Source organism: Sphaeroforma arctica (assembly GCF_001186125.1).
Source record: "Sphaeroforma arctica JP610 unplaced genomic scaffold supercont1.39, whole genome shotgun sequence".
Taxonomy (NCBI): Eukaryota; class Ichthyosporea; order Ichthyophonida; genus Sphaeroforma; species Sphaeroforma arctica.
The window spans coordinates 75,653-89,113 of NW_014040519.1; the positions used below are offsets into that span (position 1 = coordinate 75,653).

The 13,461-nt window shown below is 39.6% G+C and overlaps 1 protein-coding gene across 1 annotated transcript; it reads right to left on the reverse strand.

Moving 5' to 3' along the window:
- Positions 1 to 9,453: 9,453 nt before the first annotated feature.
- SARC_01060 (hypothetical protein) lies at positions 9,454 to 13,053 on the reverse strand (the record flags this gene model as incomplete). Its single annotated transcript, XM_014305225.1, has 5 exons — positions 9,454 to 9,534; positions 10,318 to 10,481; positions 11,184 to 11,309; positions 12,240 to 12,354; positions 13,036 to 13,053. 5 exons carry the CDS (start codon positions 13,051 to 13,053, stop codon positions 9,454 to 9,456), a joined length of 504 nt encoding a protein of 167 aa, XP_014160700.1.
- Between the last annotated feature and the right edge of the window lie 408 nt (positions 13,054 to 13,461).

The following is a 13,461-nucleotide window of genomic DNA, read 5'->3' on the forward strand; positions in this document are numbered from 1 at the left end:
CTCTCTCAAAGTTCTAAAAATGGAAAGTCCCGGCAAAAGTCTGGATCAGAATAATCAAGCCCTGCCCGACCAGCGTAAAAGCGTTTCATTATAGCATTATGCCAGTGGGGCTCGACAATGGGGTGAAATATGCGGTCTATAGTATCAAATGAAATGAGGAGTAGATTATCATGCAGCGATGTGAAAATGATGACTTTTTTTCACAAGCTATGAATGATATGTTGTTGAAAATATGGAATACTGTATTTAAGTCATACACTGGAAAAGGAGGTAATAGAAAGTCATTTGAGATACAGACACTGTAATAAAATAGGGATGGAATGCATAAATATTGGCAATTTTTGTGAGGACCTCGTCGTTGTCGTACACCAACATTTTGACTTGCGCTATGAGTCATCAAAATTACAGATAGGTACAAACGAAACTTTTTCCAGCACAAATAGACATGTATACAATCCCACTAACGCTAGCATTCAAACGCATTAGTTCACTTGTGTAGAGTTAAAATTTTAAGTAAACACATGGTATAAGAATAGACAATATGTTACCGCTTCTGACCGGTCTGTTTATATACGCAGAATTTGCAAGCATACAAGGTAGCACTGTCGATATAGACCTCGCGATGCTTATACACAAATATCTTACGTGAGAAAGACTGCTATGAACATGAAATGGCGTTTGGCGGACATTGCTGTAAGGGTGACAGTGTGCTATTTGTATCCCGAGTTTATCGAATCAGTTCCACAATCTTATCTTCCCTTCAATCTTCTCAGAACCTTTCCAACGAATATCAATCCTGATGCGCATGTAGACATAAAAATTTACCCCGAATTGAAATAAAATATAAGTATCCCTGTCTGTATTCGATGGTCGGAAGTTGAAGGAGTATAAGCGAATGCACAATTGTAGCGAGGCTCGTCATATTGCTCGTGATGTTGTGATGGCTATATCAGCGTGCGAAAAGAATTATGAAAGAGACTCGTTATTTAAGATATTCAAGAAGGCGGTTCGAGGTTACAATCTCAATGAAGCACGCATGATGATAGACCTTTCATACTCGCGCCGCAAGATGCCAAACAACAAACCGCATATATGAGAGACTACAGGCCTTAGACATATTTTTACAGCAAGCAACCTCTTTGATTTGCTAAAATCATTCTAGTTGGTTCACTCCTGATAAATGATTCAGTTTCTTAATCGCAACAATCTAAAATAAGTGTGCTCCTATGTGAGTCATGGCTGATGCTGAAGAGCATCATATGATCAAAGAAGTAGCAGAGAAGTCGAAATAAAACAGCGTCGCTGTGTAAGCTTTCTTATGCTTCACCCTGGTAATTCTAAGGAATTAAACACTAGCGCAAACACCGTAGGCTCAAGCCAACCCTCCTCCCTTATCAACTCTCGGGAGTCGAATAAGAATATAACTCACTTTCGGGGGTGAGTTAAGAAACTTGATTAGCAATCATAAACGGTAATATAAATTAGTATATTTTTGTATACACTCACATACACTTGTATATATACGTTCAAAGTATGAGTGTGTTTAGATGATGACCAGCAAATACACATGCACGAGCGCGCGTATATTTACTTGGACGTGTACATGTATCGTAGCTGTGCAATTGGAATGACTGCGCTCGATGCATGTAGACACCCATTGAGCTTCTTGGCTACTATATCTCCTGCTGAGTAGATCCTCTGCTTATAGACATCACCACATCCTTCGTTCCCAGTGCAAATCCAAAGGCTCGCTTGTTAGCGTGCTAAGAGTGAATATATTCAGGTGCCTCTCGTCGACAGCTGCGTTCTGCGTTATTGACTTCCTAATCACCGGTATGTGCCGATTGGAGTTAAAAGTCAATTTAAGAAACGTATAGTGATTGCAGGATAATAATAGCAGTACTATATACGCAAGAGCATATTGGCTTGAATTTATTAGCAGTAATGCATATAAGAGATATTATAGGGACAAATTTTATTCTTCCTCAATTTGGGGTAAATCATTATGTCTACAGTGCATCAGGCTTTTTATTCGTTAGAGAGGTTCTGGGAAGATTGAAGGGAAATTGGGATTATCGAACTGCCGAATTGAATTAACCCACAGAAGACGTATGTCCTCGAATTTCAAATATAGTGCATTGTCTAGTCTGTATAACAGCAACAACCCCTAGGATTTGTCGGTGTATCGTGTACCAATGTGTCCGATTGCTCATATAGAATATGAACTTTATAGGAAGATCAATGGTTTATCATATAAACAACTCTTAAAATACGCAATTTATCCATATACGATACAGATACATAGAATTATAAATATATAGGAACACCAATGGGTTAGCAAATATGTCGATGGAACTACGGAAAAAGAAATGAAATACTGGGGATGCCGACTCTGTAGCGCCATGGACATGGTAATTATCATGGCGTGACAAAACCATCCGGATGAAAAACGAATCAAATATTCCGTAGTCTTTGTTTTAATGTTTTAATGGAAGGCAAGTGGTTCGAGTACCACATATTTGACCGAATTTGGTTGGATGGAAATCAATTATCTGTCAAAACTTACGGATCCTGATGCACTTATTAGAAACTTCTTTAGAGAACGATTGACAAGGATATTGTAAACGGTATGTACCACTGAGAGCAATTAATATTAAAAATGCCCATATGCGACTATTATAGAATATCTAGAGAGCGAGACGTAAATGATACATGCCGATGGGAGCAATAAAACACATGTTCAGAATTAAATCGAACGTATTCATTAGAATTGAGGTAAACACTGATATGGTCGGTTCTAACGTCAAACAATACTACGAATGTAATCGATTAAATAAAGATCTTGTAGAAATTAACACGGCGAAATAGTTTATGCAGTCGCAGCGTGCTGTGTACTTTCTGCTAACCACATACATCCACCACAACCAACATGATCAAAAACCTCAATACCTGCCTTCCACAGAGACGTATATCAACAGAATCGGCAAAATAATATTGGGCAAGATTGGGTAATTAATTTATACAGATTTTCTACTTTCATAGTTGCACCAAACAATCAAACTAAAAAAGATCGAATTGTACAGAAAAATACTCAATTGAAACTGACGGTTAGATAATTTGATCGCGTAATTATAATTTTTACCTGTAAATCCGTATGCAAAAGTAGTGACTTTTACGAGTGGAATATGTACATTTAGAGGATTTCCTCTTCAATCAAATAACTAAAAAATGTGGTAAATATATGAAGGATGGAACACCAAACCGTACCGACTTCATATTCCATCTACGGGGCTAAACGTAGACCCTGATTGTGCGCATATTAATCAACCTATTCGTGCTGGTGTGGTGTATTCGACACTATTGCCATCACTACACAGTGACGGAAACAAAAAAAGCAGATGAGAAATTGTCATTAACTAAACTTCTAACTTCCCGCAATCATGTGACAACCGACCGTTTTCTTGATACATGATCGTATATAGAAAGAAGTCAAGGCCAATCCAGGATTAAATTCTGCACTTCTCCCGCCCGTGCTCAATAACCTTAAAGTCCAGATAGTGAGAGTGCACTTTTTAAGCAAGAATCAAGTTCAAGTCCAAGTCAGAACCAGCAAAGGCACCACCGTCGACCTATGTCTCGATATAGCTACAACCTTTACCACCGTTGCCACAGTTTATATTGATACCATATTCAACACCCAACGAAAACCTTTACTACGTTTTAAACCTGAAGGAACTCAGCACGCTTTTTCTTGAGACTCAGGGAAAGACACAGAAGCGACATGCAAAAATATATTCTAGGAACCGGACAAGTCAACAATATGAGACTAACAAAATGAAGAAAGAAAAATGAGACCAACACAAGAGGGCTGGGTGTATCAGAACGATGAGGCTCGTCAGCTTTCAGTGGTCATCGTCCTCTTCTTGTTTGGTACATCGCAACCGAGATGATTTGAACAACATTCGTTGCTGTGTGATATAAACATCTCAGCCAGCAAGACGAAGGAGAAGCTCGGGTGCAAGGCTTCTATAATAAACTGTCACGGACAAAAAGACGCTTATAGCAGAATGATGATATCCACTGGGATATGACTTGTATCTTCGTGTGCTACTGTCTGGATCAGGACGTAGATGATAGCAAAGCCACGAAGGCTCTCTGACTGCGTTCACATCCATAATATAGTTTTGAATGCCCTGCCGTTGCCGGAAAGTGACCTGAATATACCATCCGCATTTGTAATCAAAAGACCACGTAATTTACCAAGACGAACCTTGTCGTTCGTGAGCACAATATTATTGCTGAGCGCAGAAACAATGTGCTACCAACTTCGTACGAGAATACTCCGAAACTGACACTCAAACTGCTCAAACGTAGCGGCATCAACAATTCGATAGCGCTCAAAAGCAAAATGTAGAGATTGTCGCTCAGACTACCAGGTAGTTGGAACCCAGCGTCGGCAAAGCATACACGAAAGAGAAGCAGAAGAAAAATACGTGTAGAAAAGTATACGAGTAACTAAGGGACTTATATTCCAAAGTCACCAAAGAAGTCATATAGAAGACCCAGTAAGACCTTCTAAGGGTGCTAACCGATCCCAGGCCAGTTCAAGCATTGGAAGCCGACTCGGATTTTGACGATTATAAGAGCACAATAATTCATCCAGTGTCAACAACATAAAATCTATGTGCCACTTGCATATGAGGCGGACGTATAAACCAGAACAAAGGACAATAAGCCATTGTTGCAACCAACAGTCCAATAGCGACCTGCTCAGTCTATATCTGGAGCGGTGGTAGTGGTCCCTGGGCAGTCAAAGCAACAGTTCAGCAGCAGCCTCTTTAGCCTGCATCGACAGCAGTCCCCGGGACAATCAAATAAACAGTTCAGCAGCACTCATTTCAGCCTATATCGGAGAAAAAAAAGTGTAAATACACACATCCACACTCGGTCAAAGCGGCATCCTCAGGTAACCATCATCGCCCTGCAGTTACTGCTGCGAGCGAAAAGCCAAATCAACAGAAATAGCTTCACACGGGGTAGCCGGCCAGAGTAGAAATGATGTACCCGAAGATCTGTTGTAAGAATCCCCTGGCGCCTTCGTTTCATCAATTCGTGCACAGACGTCCAGAGATTCTCCCTTCTAAGGCCCATACAATACTTTCCAAAAAAAAACCCCCCAACCGATGGACATACGATTAGCATCGTTCTAACCACCCTGCAAGATCATCGGCGTCTTCTTTTGTTCTTCGTCTGTTCTAACAAAGCAAACCAAAGAGATCACATATCATTATCTACACTGATTCGAAGCGCAAAGGATGTATACAGAGACTTCAGCTCGAACCACTCGCCAGTAGTACTAACCTGTCCCACACGAAGGAAAATAATATTACATACAATGGACATCCAACAGTCTCCTATCCGCAAGATGCCACCAGAACCAGTGCCACGGCCACATTCTCCGATAGTTGCCGTCGTTGTAGATGGTCACTATCCAACATCATCTCCAAAGCAAGACGCCAGTACATCAATGTACAGATAGCCGGTTCCTAATAGTAGAAGCCATGACATTTATGGTTGCAGTTTGGGTTGTTTGTTTGTTTTCCTAGGTAAATTTTGTTTGCTATTCGGTGTCTCGGCAAATGGACTGACTCGTACATCGGGTCACCAAAGATACACACCTCTGAGAAAATCTACCATGACAAAAAAAAAGTACCCAAAAAGTCATGTTTGTAAAAAACTGTTGATTTCTCATTAGGAAAGACCTACTGAAGTATGCTACAACCGCTTTATGCCAGATGGTACCAGAATTGATAAACGTAATAGATTCCTTGCTCTTAAATGTGTAGTGTATCCTATTTATACATATAGCTGTACAATATTTTCCATAGAATTACCGGCAAAGCTACATAGAGTGGAAGCAAACCGTGGATGATATGGAAAGTGAACTCAGAGGTCAGCAAAGAGATATCCTTACTGGTTTGTACAAAGATCGGTCAGTGCTACACAACTTCAGATCTCGAGAATGTAAGACAAATTTTTCTAGAGTTGTAGCAAGTCTGATACCCGGTGTTGGTGTGTATCAAGTGCCGTTGCTCACGCTTAGCAATCTACCGATGCAAAATATATTGCAGATGTATACAAAATGAATTAATCTACCCATCTCAGGAAACAGCAGAAGAATGAACAGTAACAAGGGACACCATATATAGTTTAATAGCCCTGGGAAAACGAACACACTCTTGTCTTACCAAAAATACTACGTGATGATTTAATAGGCTCCCTCTGAGAACAAGTTGGTATTAGCATTTTTCTTTTTTGATGAAGCATGCTCTCTGCGCAATTGAAAATCACTATGTTTAGAGTGTTGCTTACCGAGATATTATAAACTTAGGAACACGCCTGCTTTTAGAAAATTTCTTTCATGTTGAAGGATTTATACGTCGTCTGTCTTGTGCGCAAAGAATTTCACTCCAGTGTGAGTTTGGTGGCACAGGATTGGGAATGGCAAGAGCGAAACGGTTAGAAATACAACAACCTAGGTTCTCCAATGTCAAAATAGTGATATGTACGCAAAGACGAAGGGAAATAATAAAAGTATATCAGTGTATCAATGGGCGACGCTCAGTATTGGTCAGATTGCGCGGCGGTGTGTAGTTATATACTTGACATATACTTTTGTAGACAACAATTGATACAGGCTAAAAATTATCATCAAGGAGTTAATTAAAAAAGTCCTGGACGATCTGAATATAGAATCTTGATCATTTCAAAGTACAAAGATAGCTGTTGAACACAACGACAACAGTATACGATTAGTTTAGAATTCAAATCGTGTTAATGGCAAAATCATAACATTGTCCTGTTTATCACCGGAAGCCAAGAAGTGAGAATGCTTTATGAAATGAATTTATACCTTGATAATCGCTATTGTTTCTTTGCTGAATACAATAGAAGACTCTACCCTTTTAAAGTTTAATGATGAAGAATGCGTTGAGTGAGATCACTCTGGTAGCAGTAACATCAAGGTGTGAACAGGAAATGCAGATTTATTTCAATTCAAAACTGGTTTGTTGAGTCTGGCATGCCTGCGAAAACACCGAAGACTATAGCTCAACCCTAAATACCCTAATGATATTTTTGTGCCAAAAGAGTTCTTGAAAAGAAGATACGGCCCAATAAATATCAAGCATTACATGCACCTGTCATGTAAATACAATCACCTCTAAAGTGTGTCCTAAGAAATCTATCCAAGGAAGTAGTCAATACAGCTTTTCTTCTATTTTGTATAGCGAAAGAGTAGTACAAGACTTGAGAACCTAGAATGATATACTCTCTATCTATATCTATCTAACAACAAGTTTTGATATTTAGATACTGAATCTTTGTATGTTAGATGATTTTTTCACTTGGATACAGAATAGTTCCTCTAGGATCATTCGATATTATAGATTGAATGTTGACCGACAAAACAGTCTGCTTAGTAAATCATGGTCGTATATCGGCTTATCAGTTGGCAATTGATACATTGTTGTGTGTTGCATATGTTTTCGTTCATACAGGGAGAAAAGACCTGCGTGCGCGCGTGTGTATGAGCTTATGTGTAGAAGAACGAACAGGAGGGGAGGTAAATGTACAGGCCACAAGCATTGTAAGAGTATACAAACAACAAAATCAGCGATTGCGGTTACAACTCTATCAGACTACAGGCCTAATCTCAACAATTAAATCACCTCGCCATGTAAGCAGCTCAATTTGGATTCTTTTATAGCTATGATTTAATGCGTATCGATACAGCCTGCTTGTCCTCATTCCAATTAACTCTCGAATGAAACAAGGTTTCATAACAGAAAAAAGGTATTGTGGATGACCCGCCGTTGAAGGTCGGTTGGGTATAAATCATTTGTCAAACTGTTGTGACATGTAAACAGATCAGAGAATGCCGATGGGTGTGCTCTCCTTGTATATATTTGTTGTAGCAAACATAAATATACGACTATGCACAAATATAACATTACACATTGTCAAATATTCACTTTTTGCATGTATAGTAAGTACATTATGCTTCCCTCAACTGAGATTCAGTGAGATAATTGCTACATGTTTTAGTGGCCCCACAGAAAAGCTTAAAAAAATGTGTACAATGTATACAGCAGACTGTATCATACTATATATGGCAGGTTAGCTCCGTTTTTGGTGAATAAATACATTCCGTTTTTCTCAATGACAAATCAGCAGCAAAGCCATGAAGCCATTGGACGGTAAGGGCCACAGCGAGTTAGCAGTTATATAAACTATATTCCGTGGATGAATTTAAAGGCGGCCGAAGTATTTAGGATATTGGAACGCACAAACTCTAAAAGACGATCATCAAGGGTTTGTAGGAGAGTCTAGAACAAGCACACAAATACATATACATAGATATCGCGACACTCCGTTTTCAACAAGCTTTAGCTGGGTTGAGAAATCGGATGAATGTCGTCTATAAAGTCATGTCGTAGTGGTAGCGAACAAGATTGCTAAAACTGAAACGGATGACTTCGTCTTCCGACGATCCCTACCCTGACGCAACCATCTTATAACTAATTGATCATTTAAAATTATCCCATTCCACTTTACACAGAGCAATCTAATTCTCCAGCATACTAGATACACTTATATATCACACATACGGTTAGATCTCACCTTTTCCAGTTACTCCTGTCAAATTGTGGGAAGTTCCATGATGTAGTCTGATACCTCTGATCGCCTGTGTATCATGGTGTCATCTCACAAAATCTCTCGGCACTTCACTCCAAAAGCCACAGACCATTGTACAGACCTATGACGACACGTCGGGCAATATACTTCGACTACATAAACGACACCTTTTAAAAGGGACTAGTGTGTACGTATTCCGGTTTTAATACACCATCTATGGAGCCTAGAGCATGATGATTAGACCAGATCTATGATATACTAAAATGCTTATGCTACCTAAGCTAAATCGATTCAATACTCCCCAAAACCCATTGAACGACTCTCTCATCTTGAATAGTCTCGACGACATTATCAGATTAAGAAACATAAAATAGAAATTCGCAAAATACGCTGAACTATTGCTTCCAAATTTTTATTTTAATATTTCATATAACATGGGATGACGTTATATTTCCAGCAAACCTATTTCATTTTACTAAATTTGATTACTGTAGAGGTTCATCTTCAGACCACAATTTGTTTGGTTTTGCAGTCAGAGCACCTCAACAAAAGATATTGAGAGCCAAACATGGGTTCGACACTGAATACCGGCTCCTGATCGCAGCCCTCCCTGACCGAGAAAGCGATTCAATGAACGAGATATAAGCAAACAAATCGCATTACAAACGGAAAACAAAAGTATATTGACGGACCTCGGCCAAACTACTATACATATGTTCGATCTAAAAGCATTCTGCTCGATAGCAAGAGCAGTTTTCACCAATGCAACACATACTTGTGTAGATTCACGCAGTCGTTCAGAGATTCGCCGAAGCCTTGCAGAGTCGTATGATCCACCTGTTTGGCATCAGAGGTCATTCTCATTACTAATTTGCATTCGATTGCCACGTATGGTTTGCGCCTTGGTTGCGCTCTGGTTTGTGGGATTACTAATTTACCAAAGCAAAATCCCAAAAGCCCCACAATTTGACCTTCGAAGTGAAGTTGTCCTTTCCCGCGAGGCTGAGTATTCTAGAGTGCGCATGTACTCCATGTATTGTGGTTATGTCCCACATACGGCACACAAAGGTCTACCACATGATATCGACGCTTGTGGCAACTTCGAACATACGATTTTAGAAACGAAGTTCATCGATCGCGACGATCCTGGTGCATTGGTATAAATGGCTCACAGGAACTTCTAAATGCATGTCAAAACCCATAAAATGTCACCTTTGGCAAACCTCAAACCATCAAGTGATAAGACGCAAATAAAAATAAAACAAGGGCACAACTTGCTATATGTCCGCCACGAAGTCGGTGACAATAGACAACAACTGCTACATGAATCAAACACAACTGATCAAAGATGTCGAACAAAACTCCATGTCTGTCATCAAAAACGTATAATTGGACAACCGCGTAAATACCACCAAATGATGCAGAAAAGATGTCTCCCAGTTTCACGCTAACAGGGGCTAACTAATCGAATACTCAGAACATCTTGTCACGCAATCGACAGACGGTATATTCAACCGTACACTAATCAGTACGTGGTTCACAGGAAGGTAAATATCACACTTCTTCACACAGAATACACCCGTCTTTAAACCACATGCAGCACTACATGTACATATATACCTGACAGTCTATCCTCATCCCACAGGCACAGAATATTACTTGCTTGTTTTGTCTCAAAGGATGAGATAGGCATATGGGACAGCACACAGTTGCCTCAGCTATCATTGTTTGTCTGATTTCTTGGTTGTTGAGGTATGCTTCCTGCTCCGCTAGAAGTAGATTCTCTGTTGGGAATGAAACGTCTTAGTTCTCATCCAATATTTGCACATGATATGACATCCATCATCCATAGGCACAGGGAGATATGTCACCCAAATTGACAACTCTCCATAAATGTGTACGTGTTTTCCTTCCAGGGACGAGGACAAGCAAATATACAAAAGCCTTCCATACTACCTCAATAAACTAGTGCCGAAAACGATCTAAAAACGCTTGTATTACGACCCTTAGCCTTCTACCATAGCTTTCGTCTAATCAGGCAACAAACGGCACACATAAAATACACGAGATACACAATTGGGAGATGCAGAGGTGCCAGGTGCCACCACAAAGATCAAAACCCTAAAACCTAAAACACTAAAAACCCTAAACCCTAATACACAATTTAGAGGTTTGATGCAGAGGTGCCACCACAAAGACCAAACTAATCTGAGCCGAGAGCACGATATATAAATGCGTGCGTGCATCACAGCGACAAAAGTAAGTGTATACTGATATCACACGGGTGTTTGAAGAATAGTCCGTTCTGGGTACCGCACTACCTACACACATAGGACAGTGAAGTTTCTTCTGGGACATGTCGGCCAAGAAGCAGTCTATCAGTGAAGTGCAAGCCATAAACCAGCCCAGTCAATAGATACTCAACCGCCCAATCAGATTGCAAACCTACACAGCGTCTCACAGAGCTGACTAATATCACTGCACACCTTCTTGTCGCAGTTCCTCGGATATTTCATTCATGATTTGCACTAGATAATCTGGATCGAGTGTCTCATGCAGGTCCACACTTGCATCTATCTGCATTTTAGTCAGAATCTCGTGCTTGATATTATCTGGATAGTTTGCGTATCATAAAGGAAATCAAGGATTAGTTAGACGCAGAAGAAATTTTAATTAAGGAATAAGTTGGGGCGACGAGGAGCTATAAGATAACGAGTTGCAGATTTATACGCGAGTGAGAATGTATTTTGAAAACCCGAATATGTTATCTTACTTCCGAGAACGAAAATATATGTTTACTTCTGGTACGGGCAGACTCTGATAATGAGAGCAAAGATACAACAATATTTATACTTACAATAACTTTATATTTGCACACAAAATGGGAGTATGTGTCATCACTACATACTCAACATATATATACACATATGCAATCTTAAAATACAATCGCATTCAATTTAGCACTCAACTGACAAGCTACCAGTTTATATATACTATACACATACTGTTATGTAATGCAGCCACTGTTCTCAAACCAGTGTAATTGTGACTATACCTACGAGCGTAGTGTTATATAGACCTAAAAAAATTGGTACACACTTCGATCCGGGTACGTATGTAGGGTTGGAAAGTAGCGTAGGTTCATATACGTGAATACGCTTACACTTTAAAATGCTGTATAATATCGCGTACTTCGACTGTACTATACATGAATTGAGATTGAAAGCGCAATTGTAAGATACAATCGCATTGACACCGCAAATAAGAGCGGTGTTAATAAATAAAACAATTGCACATTCTCCAAGCCTTCAGCATTGCTACTGGTGATAGCGACAATACAAGACATCTAAGACCACACGCCCATCTATGTAGAATTGATTTCCGCCACAGATCCGCTCCTACATCAAGTGATTGATGAATGCCAAAGCACCGGATATTCAAGCACAGCTTTATACCGAGATATATTACAGGACACACAACGAACAAGCCATTGCATCCTCACCCCACACGCACCTACTGTGGGGACAACATCTGTGGCATACCAGTTTGTGCAGGTGCTGGTGCATTCTGCCCTGTCGACGACACTCTCCGCCTTTGGTCCAGAAGAGTTTGCCTTGCATTTGAGAGGCGCTCTTTGTATCGCCTTCTAAGCTCATCCTGGTCGTATGAAGCGTTTAAGGATACATAAGCTAGGTACGATCTTTTATTGCTTATGCACCGTCGTATGAACAGGTTGGAAAGCTCGCTGTCTCACTGACTCTCGGAAGAGGAGTGAACAAGTAGTCAGAAATATTATGTCTATGGAATGAGCTTGTAGTTTTCACTAAACAACGATGATAAAAGAAAAAGAGCACGCATTCAGTGTCGATATAAATACATATACACATATATATGTAAAAATACATACACGACTTTTAATATGCATATATACGTATGTGCAAACAGCATATAAATATGCATCACATATATCTATAAAAATAAAGATATACGACTAAACACTCACACACACACACACACAAACAGACAAACACACACACGCACACACAGACAAATACACACACACACACACACACAGACACGTATATATATATATATGATTTATATACATGGATATATACATAAAAATACATAAATACAAACATACATACATACAAACATACATACATACACACATACATTCATACATATACATATACATATGTATATATATATATATATATATATATACATATAGATGCAGATCCCCATTACGCACTTAAATGTTTTATATGGGGAAAGCCCAATACGATGAGTATATAAATATGTACCATCACACAAACATACTGTTCTTTTTCTTACGTTTTTGATCTTGAACATACATAATACGATAAGCATATACACACAAACGTACCGCTGATTTCTTTGACGTTATTGAACTTGAATAGACTAGAACCTCCCAGCTTATTAAGACTCAGCCAGAGGCGTGAACCCTAAGTAGGAGAAGCGTCTGGTACTCAGAAATCGAGGACGCATAGATGTTACGTATCCACGTTGCTCTATGTACATGATAGGGATCAAACCCTAAAACCCCTAAGCCCTAAAACCCTAATATAACCTCTAAACCCAAATACGACGCTGAATACAGACGTACTCACGTAACACCCGAATGAGCTTCATGAGAAAGGAACACCTTGTCAATGAACACTTGTGCACATGCACACTCGCACGCTGGAGTGCAACTACGCGTTCTATTTTAGGATGAGACACGACGGGAATAAAGCTGCC